General features: G+C 42.1%; 1 protein-coding gene and 1 pseudogene across 7 annotated transcripts; both read right to left on the reverse strand.

The window, feature by feature from the left end:
• Positions 1 to 1,590: 1,590 nt before the first annotated feature.
• On the reverse strand, positions 1,591 to 2,188 carry LOC147450419 (uncharacterized; annotated as a pseudogene).
• A 10,299-nt stretch (positions 2,189 to 12,487) lies between these two features.
• On the reverse strand, positions 12,488 to 17,588 carry LOC147450420 (uncharacterized). Of its 7 annotated transcripts, XM_086519667.1 has the most exons (3): positions 17,161 to 17,588; positions 17,023 to 17,075; positions 16,328 to 16,886 (listed from the first exon to the last, which is right to left on the reverse strand). In XM_086519667.1, the coding sequence occupies exons 1-3, from the start codon at positions 17,518 to 17,520 to the stop codon at positions 16,781 to 16,783; spliced, it is 519 nt and encodes a 172-aa protein (XP_086375793.1). In that variant the 5' UTR covers positions 17,521 to 17,588; the 3' UTR covers positions 16,328 to 16,780. The 7 variants fall into 7 exon arrangements, with proteins under 7 accessions (XP_086375791.1, XP_086375788.1, XP_086375789.1 ...); XM_086519665.1 differs by lacking the exon at positions 16,328 to 16,886 and adding an exon at positions 12,488 to 12,809 and having other exon boundaries at positions 17,023 to 17,588; XM_086519662.1 differs by lacking the exon at positions 16,328 to 16,886 and adding an exon at positions 12,488 to 12,854 and having other exon boundaries at positions 17,023 to 17,588.
• Positions 17,589 to 17,992: the final 404 nt, after the last annotated feature.

Genomic DNA, 17,992 nt, shown 5'->3' on the forward strand with positions numbered 1-17,992 from the left:
ATTGTATGTAAAGCGTGAGGGTGATGTACTTCTCATTGTGCTTCTTTATGTAGATGATTTGCTGATCACTAGACCAAAAACGAGACATTATGCTAAATTTAAGGATGATTTGAATGGTACTTCAAGATGAAAGATTTGGGGTTGTTGCATCATTACTTGGGTATAAGTTTGAGCAGTGTAATGGTGGTATTGCCTTGTGTCAGAAAAGTTACAGAGAGACATTCCTATGTAAGTTTGGACTTGAGGATTGCAAACCTATTGCCACCTAGGGGGGTAGCTACCTGTATGATCTGTTAGTGTACCAGTTTCATGCACCTACCACCACATAGAACCCAACCAAAAATGAAGGTAGAGTGGTAGCTACCTGACTATAATCTTCAACCAATAGCAAGTTGAACCCTAGGGGATAGCTACCATGTATGGAAGGTAGCAAGGGATTGGTCACGCCCTACCTTGGGAGGCTGCAAACCAAATGGGTAGCTACCTAGACCATAATTGTGGTGCTCTCAAGAAAGACTAAAATCCATGTCATTGTAGCCACCTCATGAGCACACCCCACCACAAATAATGGGATATCTACCAAGCAAGGTACTTACAAAAGGTAGCTACCAAGGACATACTAGTCATGTGAAAAGGGAAAATAGCCACCTCTTGACCTGAATTGCTACATTGTGCTCAAACACCACCAGATGGGAAAACCTAGCTACCACACCAACAATTTTTTTACTACAACCCCACCGGCTAGGAAAACCTAGCTACCAGACCAACAAATTTCTACTACAAGCAACACTATAACTACCATCCTAGATGCCTACTAGTAAGTAGCTACACTCAATATGTCTTATAGATTGGGTAGCCACCAAGACAATGACTTCTGAAGATACTAATGTATATAGTAGGTGGACATCCCAGGTTATAAGTTGCATGTTGATTGATAGGGCATCATATCAATGACTTCTTCCTTAAAATTGATAGCTACCACCCTTCCCTCACACAATCTGGTGATTATGAAAACCATTCCTGTAGATATGCAGCAAGAACTAAGCTTGTATCAGCACTGACAGCCTGCCGCATATCACTCCAATGGTAGGACTCATGAAAATCAAAGGGTGGCTGCCACCATAGGGCTGATTACCGTATTTATCCCACCTAATCTTATAGCTACGAAAAAACTTACAACACGCCAACAAGAAAGATAGAATGAAGCTAATGTAATCTCAGGACGCTTTTCAAAGTGCATAAAAACATCAGAATGCAGAAAACATTCACCTGGGGTTGCTCTAGAAGATGCACAGGATGCTTTTGCCACAATTTTCTCTTGATTCTTCTTCGGCACACATCCTTCTTGTTCGGCGAGACACGCATATTCTCTGTCCAGACGGAGAGCACCAATTCCTTGACCTCATCAGAGATTGCATCCTTTGTGCATGCATGTCGCTCGCATAAATGCAATGGCAAGGATTCATTTTTTAATTTCTCTCTTGCTGCGTAGAAGTTTCTACGGTGTGTCCCTAGAAGTTTTGAGGCTGCATAAATGTTTGGGGCCAGTGCTCTCATGGCCATCATGATAGTCGCCCTCTTAAGAAACAGTTATTTCTTGCTCCTGGGTTTCTTGATGGTGGAAAGAGTGTCCTTGAAACCCACCAGCACTGGATTCTCTCGCGTCTCAATTTTGAGCCCACGCATGCAACCATCATTCAGCACATCCTTCATGATGGATTCCTTTGTCTCGTTGTCAAGGCCTCTTGTGTGCTGTTTGAAACATGTGACAATACGCTTTGCGATAGCTTGGCGTTTTGCAATAATCGAATGAGATGGATATTGGTTCTAACCTTCCTTGAGCTTGCGACGATACTCTCTCTTTCTGCGAGCTTCATAACTTCTGGTAGCAAGCCCTCTACATTTTGCACACTCACAAATGCTGGCATGGTTTGAACATGCTCCAAAACCTGAGGGAGCTTCAACACATGTTGTTCCATCTACTATCCCTGCTCCAAAACTTGTCGATGCCCCAATCAATGTTGTTTCATGCATTCCTGTTTCTTTCTCCAATAAACCCATTATCCAAGGGTGTTGGAACCAATGCTGATCCAATGCTTGAGGCTGCTCCGCTCGATGCGGGTGCCATGTAGACCGAAGTTAAAGTTCTACCGCTTGTAAGGTCAAGACGTGGCTGTCTTCCCACCATGGCCTTCTTGATATGTGGAAAAGAGTGCACGTTGACCACTCTTCCTGCAATGTATAAGTTGTAGTTGTAGTTGTAGCTGTAGTTGTTTCTTGAAACCTCCTGCTTCACTACCAACACCCTCTGTGCTTAGCTCAAAAAGCTACTCTAGTTGCCTGCCGATTGGAAAACAAAATCAAAAAGTATTCTCTGCAAAACCTCCTGCAAAACTCCCTTTTTGTGTTTGTCTTTGCCTGGAAAAGAATCTTATGTGCAAATGCTCCTACAAGACTACCAACTTTGTAAGAAACTCCCCTTCTGTGTTTGGTTCGTAGAGAAGCTTCTGTGCAAATGTTTTTGCAAGACTATCAATGCTCACTCTCCTGTGCTTGGTTTCTGTGCATGTAGAGAGAGAGAGAGAGAGAGAGAGAGAGAGAGAGAGAGACAGAAGGAGAGAGCAAGGTGTCTGTGCATGTAGAAAGAGAGAGAAGGAGAGAGAGAGAGAGAGAGACATCCAACTAATTTTGTTTGAAAGTTCTCCAAGGGCGTGGAGGGAACTATGGAACTACAAAACTGCCAAAGGTCGTGGGAATATTTTAATCATAAATGTCCACGCTTTGAAACTTTAAAGTTTTATTTAGAACTCTTCTCTTGGTTCCTACTTTGATATGCAAGAAGCTACCTCTCCACCACCAATGTCCGGGACATAGGTATTTAGTCCACCTAACCATGCACACACCCACAACATAATAGTATAAGCGCTGATTGGTAGATGGAAAGTGGGTATCGTGATCTTATACACAAGAAGGAGAAGAGGAATGTTTTACTGCCATGAGACCAAGATCTACATAAGAGTGCAAGCATAAGACTAAGGTTAAAGCACCATAGTCAATGCTTAAAATTGGTGAGCAACTATTGGCGGCAAGAACATTAACGACATCAACTGCAGTCAGAGATGGAGGAGGGGCTGGAGCTGGGTTAGCTAGGAAATGAGATCAATGCCCCAAATGCAGGTGAGACTTGTTCAGCGAGGAAGCCATAACATGCGTGTCATCACCTTTAACAGAAGAATGCATAGAGCTTTCATGGTTGCTTCTCTGTTTCATCACCATCATCGCCTCTGCATTCTTCAAGATCTCTGCCTGATTAACAGCCCCAGGTTGCTTGCCAACAAACATACGCATTATCGTTGCACCATAGCATGGACATGTCATCAATTGCACCATGCAAGCACCATGCAACTCAACCTATACTTTCACGTGAACTTCATCACCCTGCATCCAAAGTCGCAAGCTTGCAGCCCTCACCAGCTGCATGATGCATGAAGCACTCAAGGACTCCCGAGACCGCCATGTTTACCTTTTTTTAATTCCTGGAGGAAATTCTTTTTCCTACAAATATTTTCTTTCTTACTCTGAATTGACTCTAATTTAAGAGTGACACTAGCCATCCTCTCTATTATGAGCCCCACAAATATGAGGACCACACACATCTATAGGCAAAGAGAGAGGGACGAGTCGATGGTAGGAAGGCAAGCTTTAATTCCCTCGCACACACATCTCTCTCTCTCTCTCTCTCTCTCTCTCAAGGGGTGCATGCACCTTCCTCGACTCACTCAGCTGGCAACCATAGACAAAAATTTTGTGACCTACTCACAAACTAGGGAGACCCACCTCGTTGCTCTGCAACTCCCTCCCCCACACCAAACTGTAGCGCCATGTTTCCTGCCTCACATAACGCACGCACATCCCATGGGCTACCCTACAGGCTAAGGTAACGTGGCTTCCATACCAGCCAGTGCAGAGTTAGGTGACTGAAAAGCTCGAGTGACCATGCCATGGGCATAAAGGTGATACATGTTGAAGTTGAAGATAGCAAAGACCAACATGACGAGCTCGAGCGAGCTAGCAAGGGAGTGGTTGGAGACCATAACAACACACCCCACATTGATGACAGTCCTACCTTGCTGCGGCCATCAAAAAGATAGTTGGCCGTCATTGACTCTGTTGGAGTTCGAGCCTTGGTCATCGAAAGGCAATGGATTTCAGCCCCTTTTTTAGGCCATGCAGATCTCTCTCTCTCTCTCTCTCTCTCTCTCTCTCTCTCTCTCTCTCAGTTTCAATGTTTCTTTCTCGCTCTTACTCTTGCCATGAATCCTCTAGATGAAGCAACCGCTATTGAGAAGCTTTATGAATATGGACAGCACCTTGCAAAAGTTTCAAGAACAAAGGATGAAAGCAATTACCCACAAATTATAGAAGTAGCCAAGGGGAGCAGCAAGAGCTACACAGACTGTTGGATCCCTCGAAATTCAATTTCCTACCTTCTTGCAATTGGAATGGCTAAATTATTCATGTCTGAGCAATAATCTAGAAGGTTGATAATGAACTGGCACAAAGTATACAACTAACTTTTGTGTGAATTATTGGAATGAAACTAATAACTGATCACGGTCTTCCATGTGTACTTGTTGTACAAATCCTATTAGAAGTGGAGATGTTCTCCTATCATGCTAGAGTTAGAAAGGGAAGTAATTGTTTACTTTCAAGCTTGCAAGTGTAACCTAGTCAAGATGTCTCTAGTATTACTCATTTGGCATTGGTTACCATTGGTAAGCTGGCTCTTAAGGAGCATGACTATTCAACTTGTATGTGGTTGATTTTCCAAGTAGTATGAGTTTTCTTGACATGACCCCTACTCTTTAACTCATCAAAAACAATGTCCATTACTGGTACATACTGGTAGGTTCTCCAATTTATTGGTTAGAATTTGCCTAGATGCCATTTGGTGCAAGCTCTCTCTTCAGAATTATCCATCAAAACTCCGATGCATGGGTTCGAACTCTCAACAGATCGAACAATAACCTTATGGGCTTTGGCCTAAGCCATCCGAATGCATGCCCATGTTGCAACAAACAATTTCATTTACTTTAAAAAATATATATTATCCTCCTCGTGACCTGTCACAGCTCGCTCCGCCTGTGTAGCTCCAGTGGCTTCCCTTCGTGTCCCAAGCCCCCACGCGTTCTACTCCCTTCGCCTTGCTGGTGAGGATGACTCTGTCGCCAATGCATCCCAACTGTTGCCTGAGCGTTCTCAAAAACCTTCCTCTACCATTTTAATTGTTGAGGGCATCGCCTCAGATTCGTGCTATTAACGATTTTTTTTAATTGTTGGCACATACTCATGTCAATCAAATTTTCTACAAATATGAGTGCAGGCCTTCATTATTGTGTAAATACACCTCACCATCTTCCCATGCAAAAAGGAAAACAAAAAACAAAAGTTGATATTCTCAGTCATACCATCTTGCCTATGTATTTGACTTTTACAATACATTATTTATACAAACACTACTATTTTTATTTTTTATCCTTGGCAAACATTGTTCGTGAACCTGCTAAGTAAAAATGACATTTAGGTATCTAAATTACATGTATTTTAGGCCAAATTCATTACGGACATAAAAGCCTTGAGCAAGACTTCAAAAATAGGCATTACTAATATATATCTAACTATGCAACAGATTATAGAAGACTCTTTTCCTCGTTATTCCAACCTTGTAAGTTCCAAATTGATGCTGACCTATATTATATAGTTTTTTCACGACTCCTTTATAAGTTGATATTTTAAGTATTAGGAAATGCATCTATAGGGCTTAAATTTTCAGGAAATTACAAATTCGTGAAACTTTCCTTCATATTTAAATGACTTATATTTTTTGCGTTATTGATTACATTGAAAGTGGAACATCCGTAATATTGTTAGTTTACAACATGACATTAATCAAATGATGAATTTTTTCGCTGACCTTCATCTTGAAGAACTTGTTTAGGATCTCATGATTCACAAGAGCTATGTAGAACATAATGTATGCATACCATGAAGAATGAGCAAATTTGCAGAGAAGCAACCAAATAAGTCATTTTCTCCATTTGATTTTTTTACAAGTGTCAATCATTTGAGTTTTACTTGATAAGTTATCTCTCTAAACATCCGAATGCCATTTATATAATTAATCGTCCTCTTGTAAATAGCTTCTCAAGTGGTGATATCTCTAATGACTAGGCCATTATAAAATATCCTCATTTTGTAGTCCCCTAATGAATCTATCGAGCAATTGGTTATTATTGAAGCGCTCATTTGGATTACAACGAGAATTCAAATGCTTCAAGCGACTAATAAAGTCTCTCATTGACTCCCCTTCCTCTCGTTGGGCTTTCTAGAGCTGAAATGCTACACCCCAAAGCATTCCTTCTCGTATATACTCTTTTAGGAACAATCTTCGAAGAGTAGGGTAGATCGTTTTCTCTTCCATCCTCAAGGTCCTATACCAATCCCCAGCCTTTCCACTCAAAGTTAGGCTTAAAGCATTGCTCTTATGTAGTTTGTTGTGTTCTCCTAGGGAATCGCATATTTGTTCAAATACTTCGATATGCCTTTTAGTATCTCCATCCCCATTGTATTTTTGTGTGAGCTTGGCCACTTTTACTGCCTTACTTATAGGCTCTCTATCAGGCATGTTACGTATATTTTCAGCAATAGATCGATTGATAGCTTGACCAAATGTTGCCAAGTCACCCAAGTAAGCAGGTATAGTGGGGACAGGCGCTCTTGGGATTGCATGTGGAATGGGGATTGGCATCGGGTTAGGCATAGGGGTGATGTTCGGGTCCCAAGCTGGGTACGATGTCGTGTTATGTGGTGGTGCAAAGTTCATATGTGTTGCCCTAGGCATAGCAGACATAGTATATAACATGTTAATACTAGTTGGTATGCCCCCCCTAGAATGAGTACTCGCATAGGGTGGTTATGGAGTGTAGGCTGTCAAAACAATCGGGGGTGGAAGCTACATGGGTATGAGGGCCCATAGGTACATATGATTGATGTACACTTATAGGTATTGTTGTGGGCATTCTGCTACTATGTAGCGGTGCTTTACTCACGAATGAGGTCCAAGGTGCACTTTTTGGTGGGACAAGCATAGTAGCCGTAGATTCTTCGAGGGAAAGATAAGCTAAATTTGGAAATGTGAAACTATTGCTTGTGGGATCAGAGGGTATCGAGACTCCAGGCGAAACAACATATGAAGGATCAATGGTACTCATTGAGGGAGTCTCCATTTGTGATAGGGTTGATCGTTTGGCTTTTCCCGTATCCAAGAATCTCATAGGACCCGTCGAAGGAATGTTAATTCCCTGGTCTTGCCTCCCTAATTGGATGGCACCATGGATGACATCACAGAGCATCCGTTGCTGCTCCTCTAAACTTGTGGCCCCAAACGTGGATTGTACTACCTCTAACCACCCCACAGGGTATTTGCAGCTTGTGTACAGGTCGGCCAATGTTTCAGTTTGTAGGTCGTACTTTAAATTTTTTGTGAGAAATATCCTCTCTAAGCTTGGTGTGTTGGAGGTTCCCCTTGAAGTGGAAGCATTATAGTTCCCCATCACCTGACCTCCATGATTGCTATCTTGGGAGCACTCGGTTGCTCAGTTGGCATAGTTGTGTCATAGGGATCTTCGCTTTCATGGCACGTCTTTGTTCTTTTCATGGCTCGGCTTTGCTCTAGCATTCGTAGGTTCTCAATTTCCCTGTCCTTGCTTGCATATATATCGTTCGATCTCTTGCACTTCGGCAAGACTCCTACCATCGGGTAGTAGAACCTCCGGGGGTGATGACTCGGTAGGGACTTTAATGAGCGGAGTAGGTAGGATATCAACATGGGCACCCTTGGGGAGTATAAGGTCTGCATGAGAAGTCAAAGATAAATCTACCTCCCCGTTGCCCTCGTTCACTTCACTAGTTATAGGCTCCGAACGGGTGGATTAACTAAAGTCTCTTTTAAGTGGCTAAACACATTAGACCCGTGTCGTGGGACAAAGGCATACATGTCCTGACTTGACATTTCAAGGTTTTGTGTAAGATATCCCCCCATGATGTCGTAGTCAGAGGAAGAGTCACTAGATGCGATATGAGGGTCTTGAGTTGCACTACCCTTGGTTTCAGTTGAAAGCTTGGAACCTAACGTAGGTGGATAATGGGTTCCCATGCAATTCGAGGCACTCTCTAATGGATCTATCACTCCTCCAAAGCGCAAATACTTGTGCGATGCATATCCCAAAAGTGTTGAGTGACGAGTACTCTAAGAGGTCTCACCGCTAGAGGTCGTTTTACTTGATTTTATTTGTTTTGTATTTTTTAAAAAATTTTATTAAAAAAACCCTTTTTAATGTGCGTGAGATGAAATAGGTCATGCAATAACGCGAAACGAGCGTATCGTCCAGAGGGATTTGACGTGTTTTATAGCACACGATTCGGCTACCAAAAACTCTCCTGACTCCCAAAATGTCGAATTCTAGTTGGGCGTGTAAGGGGAAAGGGAAAAGTCCAAGGAAGCTAGTGGAAGAAAAGGGTGAAGCTTAAATTCCACATGCTTCCTTTTGACCTTTAGACTTAGGGTATATGTATAGTATGAGGTACTCTATTCCTTCACTTGAAAGGAAGCTATGGAGGTCTCCTCTTCTTATATTATATATCAAAGACCGAGACCGGGGCTGGGATTCGAGGTTCAGGAAACAATCGCGATCCCGATAATTCTTTTTGATGAACGATTTTTTATTATTATTTTTAATTATCTTTTGAAAATTCAAAATTTGTTTGTTTTCTTTTTCCTGTTTTTAGATTTGCAAAAATGTGAATTTATGCATAACTAACTAAACAAAAAAAACTGTAGAAGCAGCAATGCACATAGCTTAACAAAGAGCTATTTCGACAGACATTTTTGATTTGCATAGAACTAAGAAACAAAAAATTCATATTTACACGGAACTCAAGCAAAAAACTGATCTGACAGAAAATTAAAAATGCCAATGCAAACACGGATCTGCAAACGCAACCACACACACACACGCTCTTTCCATCCTTTCTCTGTCTACAAAGGAAAATTTAAACTCAACAATGCAGTATGCAGGCTACAGGCGGAGCTTGGCGCAGAACATTTCCCCGACAACGGCGCCAAAAATGTCTACTTCTGGGAACTTGCTATGTGAGCCACAGGGCTACAAGCACACAACCTGACATATGCAAACAAGCTCTACGTCTACAGGGCCGTGTGTCACTCACCTCCTACACTGCTGCCATCGAGGGACTCCTATGCACGCAGAGAAGAAGCCATCGCCGCGTCGCCACTCGTCCTTCTACGTGCCGCCGTGTTCGCCAATGCTCTCTCTCTCTCTCTCTCTCTCTCTCTCTCTCTCTCTCTCTCAAACAAGCAAGTAGAGGTGAAGCAAGAGCAAAGCTTGCACGTTGAGAATGATTGAAAACCCTAGTTTACAACCTTATCTAGGGATTTTCGTCCTTTTTACATATGGACACCAATATTTCGTCAGTCAGTGCTAAATGGGTCTGGTGCATTTTTCATCGGCGATCACTAGCTTTTTACTATAAACCTCTTGGATCGACAAGCCCGGCCCATGACTAAACATATACACTAAAGAATAATGGCGGCATCATGGATTAACAACTAAACACACTTGTAAACTACCTATAAGTTACTTTGGGCTAGCAGACAAAAACTTTTCCAAGTGCCCACTTTGACTTTCCTACAAAAGGTCTATAACTTTAGATAGGTTCCTACAGAAACCGCCCGTGGACTAACTATATGGTACTTTGAAGCTACAAACCAGTTCTTCTACAAGTGACACTCTGCAATCTACATCACTATTGGCATGTTGTTGTACACATTTTCGTATACCTTTGCAACTAGTTTGAACTTATGTGGCTCTCCTAAGGGTTTTAAGGGTATCTTAATCGATCTAACCAAGTGTGATGCCAAAGCACTTTTGGCATGTATGTAATAGACATTCTTAGCACCTTCAACTAGCTCATAGTAGTACCTCTCAATCTAATAGGAATTTGCAAAAAGTATGTTTTTCTAGGAATCCCTCGGGGTAATAGACATTCTTAGCACCTTCAACTAGCTCATAGTACCTCTCAATCTAATAGGAATTTGCAAAAAGTATGTTTCCCTAGGAATCCCTCAGGGCTCTTGGTGTTGTGTATTTTTCCGTTGAGCACCTCATAAGGTAGAAGTCGGGTATTTCTTCATTGGCATTGGTGGCAAAGGTATCACCAATGCATAGAGCATCACTAATTGTGTCATGGCATCCATACATTGGCAAATCTTATCCTTCACTCATCGCTGAAATGTTCACTTTTTGCATCGTCCCCATCCACGGCCTCAAGAGTTAGATAATCCTAGTTGTCAACATGTGTGATGTTCAAGCATTGCCTCCAATGCTGGGACATACAAAATTCATAAAAACAAGAGAGAAGTATGCCTGGAACTGCACACTTGTCACTCTTGGAGTATCCAGCATGCTGTCGAAAGTACTCATACCCCTGCATTGTACTTGGAGGTGGTCGGTCATGCATAATCCCCTCTTCCAAATAGTTGACACCACCATCAATGACCGGCCATCCAACATGGCAACTAAGCCCTGGTTGTTATTATGCATGTCATCATGGAGTGGATTGTATTGTGCATGCTGCTGAAAGTACTCGGACCCCTGCACTGGACTTGGAGGTGGCTGACCATGTGTAATCCCATCTTCCAAATAGCTATCACCACCATCAATTACCGGCCATCCAACATGGCAACTAAGCCCTGCTTGCCATTGGTGCGTGCACAATCCCCTCTTCCTAAAGGCCGACACCACCAACCATTGTGGGCCATCCAAGATAGCAACTATGTGGAGATTGTTGTTGCTGGTGCTCGATGTCCTCTTCCGGACAACTCACACCCAACTTCACGAGGTTCTCTCCAACGTGGAAATTTTGTAGAAGTTGCTATTGGTACACAATCTCCTATGTTGAACAACTGTTACACACATATGATGCCTTCCAAAGTAGAAATTGTGCGGAAGCTCTTACTAGTGCAAGACCTGCTCTCCCAAACCGCTAACATCGACATTCCGCAAAAGGTGACAATTGAGTGAGGCCATACACTCTTGCCAAATCTCATGTTACAAAATCTCCATCCAGATCTCCTACTCCATCATCTCCACACTTAATGGACAATTGCAACATGTCCCTTTGCAACTTCTTGATGCAATTAACACAAATAGAGAGAGAGAGAGAGAGAGAGAGAGAGAGAGAGAGAGAGAGAGAGAGAGAGAGAGAGAGAGAGAGAAGGGGCAAGCAAATTAAATCAAGAGACACAATTAGTAAACAAGGGCAAGGGAAGGTGGGCATCCCAGTTTAGTTATAAATGTTATGTTTGCCACCCATGTCACATCAGGTGAGGTGGTTAGGCCATTGGGCTTGCAAGCCGGTGGTGCCGGGTTCAATTCGCGCGGCTGCAAGGCAAGTGGCCATTTTTTTGGTCCATTGGCCTTGAGATTCCCACATAGGTCAACGACGGTTGATCCCACCATCCAAGGATCTTAAAGACATTGTGTTACTTAATGCTGAGGCGAACCAACCCCCAAGAGAAGGACCTCCCTTGTTTTTTCTATACACTTTCAAACAAACAACCAAACCAACCAATTTTCACATGGTGCCACCATTATAGCTCCAAGGTAATCTTGGTATTTAGAGAAGGCTTTCCGTTAGATCTTGTCGATGATGTGTGTGTGTGTGTGTGTGTGTGTGTGTGTGTGTGTGTGTGTGTGTGTGTGTGTGTGTGTGTGTGTGTGTGTGTGTAGACACAATGAGAGAGATTATCAATTAAACACTACAAAGTGCTTGATTACCTCCATGAAAATGAGTACAACGAGAGCCCCTTACATAGGCTTGGAGTATGAGATTATTGTGCCATCACAAGTGAGATCAAAGGAGATAACAAGTAGCGCATCATGGATGAATATGAATGTATCTGGAAGCAAGGTACGTCAAGACTCTAGAGCATAAGCATAATAAGGCTAAGTCAAACAATCTGCCCCCTAAGCCTTTACTTCCGAATAAGGGCCACGCACCATCTAGCAAGAGCCACGCATAAGCATCACCATGACCACCTAATCGATCACAATTGAGATTGTTACTGAAAAGCTCATAATCTTTGGCTAGCGTTAGAGAATTTTTTGTAAAGTTTTTATTTTCTCTCCCTTGGGGTTTTTGGTGTCCGCCAAAGTATGGAACAGTCTACTAGTCCCCTCTTGAGGTCTCATGTCTTCACTATATTACATTGTGCCTCCCTTGAACAAATGGATAGGTGAACACATAGCCTTCTTAAAAAACCAAAGGTGTAGGTACAAAGCGAAACTTAATTCCACAAGAAGTAGCCAATTTTCCACAAGGTGTTGGGAGAAGATAAGACATGAGGGCCATAAATGTTTTCAATAAGAACCTTGCCTTCAATGTTTTTCTTAGCCTAAGATTGGTGCCTATCGCTTTTACAACAATGTAATGTGCAATGAGATTAGAACCTTCGAAGACAGTAACTTTGTACCACTTCATTTGCCACCTTAGTCTTGATCCTTGACTTGGATGATGTGGCCTTTGGTCCTCGAAATTGTCTTTGTAGCAAATGCACCCTTGCAATCTTCTTCTTCTTGAATGAATGCTTGCTCGTTGGCTTCTTCCTTGGCAAAAAAACCTTGGCTCTTTGGTTGCACTTTTTGCTCCCAAGACTTCTTCCGTAGCTCCTTGTCATGCACAATGTGTACATCTTTTTTAAGGATTAATTCGTCCTAACATGTAGAGAAGACCTTGCGAATGAATTATAAGTATCAAATCCCTTTGAATTGATGGATGATGGGAGCAAAGAACAACATGACAACATAAGATTTGTAAATGCTTTGTGGTTCATTGAGAGACCCCCTCCAAAAACCAATTTGTGACTTTGGTAAAACACCAATTGCCCAAACTCTACTCATTGAAGGATTTTAACCCAAATCAACGCTACTATCCCAAATGGGTGGATTATACACAGATCATAAAACATTTTGTTGATCCTTACACTATGAAATTGACTAGTATAGAGTAGTCTAAGAGTACCTAAAAGAAACTTTGGGATGTAGTAACCTAGTATTACTCATGCTCTTAAAAATAATTTGGAATATGGTGTGTTTCAAAGTGAACCATTCATGGTATGTGTGCATAGATTCAATATGTGACTCTTAAACTTTGTCATCTCTACATCCCTTCCCCCACAATAGTAAACGTTGTAAAATGCTTGATTACTTGCTTGTACAAAGAAAGCCTTTCTATATAGAAATGGAGTGAACGATATTCTCATGCCATCAAAGCGTGCTTCATACCACATGACATGATGTAAGACATCATGGTGTAGATGCATGTGGTGGTGTGTGAGCTTGGGGGTTGGTCATACCCTAGGAACATAAGAACAATGCTTACTCCGACATGAATCATTATGGATCTTTCAATTTTTTGTAAAGACGCTCTTTATAGATATCCACAACAAATTGTCAACTAGGCCCTCAAGCTTACTCCAACATGAAACATCCTCATGGGGTCTTTCAATATTTTGTAAACATGCTCTTTATAGGTATCCACAACAAATTGTTAACTAGGTCTCAAAATTTTCTATCCAGCTTCAATTCCTCCATACTGCTACCATGGTGCACAAAACATAGATTGTAACCAACAACTCCACCAGTCATAGTGCTGTCTACAACATCTAGAGGCCACTATGATAGCATCTCCACCCAAAGGAATGCTCACAAAGCCGAGCATCCCTACAATCAACTACCCAACCTTGCTCTCTAAGCGAGGGGAGGATACGCAATATCATGGATTTCTTTTCTTGGTCTCCTAAGAGAGCCAAAAGTCATCATCACATTGAAAATGGAAAAAATACCCTCCCAAAGGGGCACGGGGGTAATATCCACCAAGTAGGAAAGCGAAGGGAAGCAAAAGGACTCATAGCAAAAAGATATAGCACACCTAAGACTGAAGCACATAAGGTTCAACTTTCACATTCATGCCTCAAGGATCAACTCATATTAAGAAAACATTCTTCAAGATTCACACAGTCACAACGGCAATGAGCTTTTCAATGGCAAAGCGTACTTTATTTGCTTATGCTATGAAGTTGTCTTAAGATACAAGATATAATTGACAGTGCAACCAACAGAATTCATATACATAGTGGCAAAACATGTCCCAACATCTATACTAGAAGACATGATTTTGTACAACCCATGCAAAGAGAGACGATAATGCTAAAGAATGTGCAGCAAGCATCCAAAATGGCAGAATATAGGTGTTCAAAATGCTTTACGATCGCATAATAAACCTTTTTACTCTAAGAAACAAGTTGAGACTTTCTATGATGAAATGGCATTTTTTAATCACTACATGCATTCTTGCTCGCCCTGTAATGCCTTGTGTTGAAGAACCATAGCTCGAAAAAATTGCAATTGTGAGAAGTTTGCTACTACATGTTGTCCGAGCACTCTAAGATTCACAATAAAATAGACCGCGAGGATAGCATAGTGCTCAAACCAGCATGGTGCTATGCAAATTTTCTAGGGGTGTAAGGGAATGACAAAAAAAAAGGGTCATCAAAAAGATGGATTTGACCTAGAAATAAACAAGCCTACATAAACATTAGACAATACTTTATTTCAGGAAGTAGACAATGAAGGCACCTACTATTTCCTCCTCAAATTGGTATCAAAGAAGAGATCTTTTGCTCTCCCTCTGCATCCACTTACGGCAAAGTCCAATGTGTTCATGTGCTTCAACCAATTTTTGCTTGTGGCTAAACACTACAACTAATCTAAACCTCTTTTTAAGCAAGCATAGAGTCATCCACATGAACAAGACCCACATCACAGCCCCAAGTGCTCAATTTTGGCCTCATGTAGCACCATGGAAGTAAGCCTTGGTGTGGGACAGGGGTGCACATTCTCGTCTAGAGACCCTATGCATTGCACCCTCTTGCCATGCTCTAATTCAAAGGGGGCAAGATAGTGATTTTTGAGACAGATTATTGATGCCCAAAAAACAAAACCTTCAAGAAGTTTTCCTCAAGACATGTATCTCTCTCCCCCTATCCGCCGGGCAGCCACCCTCAAGGAAGGTTTTTCTTTAGGTTTCTACACCTCGGCAAGTCATCACAGGCGAAGTGATGTTCTTGTGGAGGCAGCCCCATGGGGTCTCAATTTCCTTGCCAAATAAATGGGACATGACATGGATTATTTAGTTTTGACTCCAACCAGAGACTACGTATGTTGAACATATATCTGACACGAGTAGGCAATCCAGCAATCTAGAGGAAAGATTTTCTTGGAAAATGACTTATGACACATGTAAAAAGATTCAAATAATTCACTTGAACACAAAACATACGTCCCGCAACTGCTTGAGAGAGAGAGAGAGAGAGAGAGAGAGAGAGAGAGAGAGAGAGAGAGAGAGAGAGAGAGGGGGAAGGGGGGGGGGGGGGGGGGGGGATCCATTATCACCCTAAGAGGTCAGATATAACCCTTGGGACAAAAAAAGGAACACAGTGTCTCATCTCGAAGAGAGAGAGAGAGAGAGAGAGAGAGAGAGAGAGAGAGAGAGGGGGGGGGGGGATCCATTATCACCCTAAGAGGTCACATATAACCCTTGGGACAAAAAAAGGAACACATCTCCCATAAAGAAGAGGGAGATGGTTGATACAATTGGCAGGGGTCTACAAGACGAGGTGATACATGGAGGCTCAATGAAGCAACCTGCATCTTTGGAAAATAAAAAGAGGGGTGGGGAGCTAGGGTGGGTGGCCATGTCGACTGTAGCGCTTGTAGGCCTGAGAGAAGAAGGGGAGAGGGGCTAATTTCTTAAAAAGGAAGTCAGAACTCAAGGACCCTGGCCCAAATGTTATTAGTGGGAGCAATCAACTTCATTTGACGGTGCTCATCAAACAACAACATAAAATTATGTCGGAAAAAGAAACCAAAGCACCTCAAAGGCTAAGTTCAACAGCCAGCATGCAAAAGTAAAGCCCGAATAAGGTATTTTGCCAACTTCTAAATAAAGTGTAACATCAAAGAGAGAGGGAACTTGTGAACATGTGACTTGTTCCCATAAGCACATACATGCGCAACCATATGCACATAAGCACATAGGGTAAAAGACCCTCCATGAATGAATATGGATGTGAGTGTGTCTTAATCCATATAACGGTAACTAGGTACACGCAAGTGAACACCCTACAGCCCAAACAACATTCAGCATAACAGGAGCCAGCAAATTCGCAACGCATCCAGAACCAGTGTTTTTCCAAACGTCAACCATAAGTGGGACTCAAACCGGTATGAGTGCCGAAAAGTATGGACCAGGCTCCTGAGGATTCCATATGGGGCTCTGAAAACAGTCTACACATGACACATACAACGATTTCTCATCACAAAACAATAGAATGCAGTCAAAGATCAGACCCGTCTGGGAAAACTATGTCTAGAACTAGGCCAACTAAAGAGTACCTTCAAACACACTTTAAGCACAATAAGCCTCCTTGCATGGCGCAATCAGGTGTACAGAGAATCAAGATGCAGCTTGTTTAGTGGCCTTCTAACGAAGTAGCAAAACAAAAGCGAAGAGCGCTTCTTGTGCTTCAAGCTCTTGAGTGAGAGCAATTAAAGCGAGCGGAGCAAGAACCCTTAGTCTGTCATGGAGAGTGCATGAAATACAACTGCGTCTTGCCTACAACGAGCACTTGAACAAAATTCTCTTGTCGTGTGGAGAGTCGACTTGTTGTAAATCCTGATGCAAACCTTCAATCCAATTCAACCTTTGATTTCTCTCAGGTGCAAAATGACCCATTAAGGGCATAACTCTCAGAGAAGCCAACATTGCGTGACTGTTTTGTACAAGCATATGAAGCAGAAAAATGAAGAGACGAATGCATACCAGCTAGTCGTCATCGTAGTCCGAGGAAGTAAAGTCAGGCATGTAAAAATCCTCTGTATCATCATCACTATAATTATTATCATATTTGCCAAAGAGGAAGGTATGATTATCCTCCTCCTCCTCCTCCGCCGCCGCCACCTTCTTCTGCTCTTTTCCTTTATCAGCATCATCATCCTTCTCCTCAACATCATCATCATCGTGATTGTCGTCGTCGTCGTCGTCGTCATTGTCATCGTCATCCTCATCATCATGGCTTACAGAGGGTACCGGAGCAGATTGTAGCGGCTGCCTTGACGGAGCGTCTCTCAATCTTGCATAGAATCTAACTCCTTGCATGCACCTCATTGCATTTAGAGGCCTGCACGCGGAACCGAGCGCAGAACTTCTTTGAGGCCTTGTCGGTAGCTTACAAATTGCGCTTGCTGGAGTTGCACTGCCTTCAGAGAGGCGCACACGCAGAAGAGCCTTGGTAATCGCGCATGTTTTCCTGCTCGCCATGGTAGAGTTGTAGGGTTTTGCAGAGGTATAGGATTTTAGAGAGAGAGAGAGAGAGAGAGGAGAGACTTAACACTAGACGTTCAGAAAGAAGGAGAGAGAGATGATAGAATAGGGAAAATTACCAAAATATTCCTCTAATTTGTGGAAATTCCCAAAATACCCCTCTAATTTTAAAAATTTCCAAAATACCCTTGTAACTATTTTGGTTGGATTGTTCAAGATTTTCTAATCATTATTCCTTTTCTAGATCCGTTTTTGAGTGCTTAGCATATAATTTGACACAAATTACCACTCCAAAAAAGGCACTTATGTCTAAAAATAATGAAGCAATTTATCTTCAAAGCCTACTTAACCAACTCAACTTTTCGTTCAAGCATCTTGTATTGATAGACAGTCGGTCTTCTTACGAAAAGCTACAAAAAAAAGTTTCTATAATGAAATTTAATCTCACAACTAGGGGTATTTTGGGAGT

This window comes from Adiantum capillus-veneris, chromosome 9, assembly GCF_014529385.1.
Source record: "Adiantum capillus-veneris isolate H3 chromosome 9, ASM1452938v2, whole genome shotgun sequence".
Lineage (NCBI taxonomy): Eukaryota > Viridiplantae > Streptophyta > Polypodiopsida > Polypodiales > Pteridaceae > Adiantum > Adiantum capillus-veneris.

What these genes read in the sequence shown, in the direction of transcription:
- LOC147450420 (XM_086519667.1), bottom strand. Translation starts at nt 17,520, where the DNA reads ATGGCGAGCAGGAAAACATGCGCGATTACCAAGGCTCTTCTGCGTGTG. An exon ending in AAGGAAAAGAGCAGAAGAAG is followed by an intron (nt 17,076 to 17,160) that starts GTGGCGGCGGCG and finishes ATGATGATACAG; the next exon opens with AGGATTTTTACATGCCTGAC. An exon ending in ACTACGATGACGACTAGCTG is followed by an intron (nt 16,887 to 17,022) that starts GTATGCATTCGT and finishes ATTGGATTGAAG; the next exon opens with GTTTGCATCAGGATTTACAA.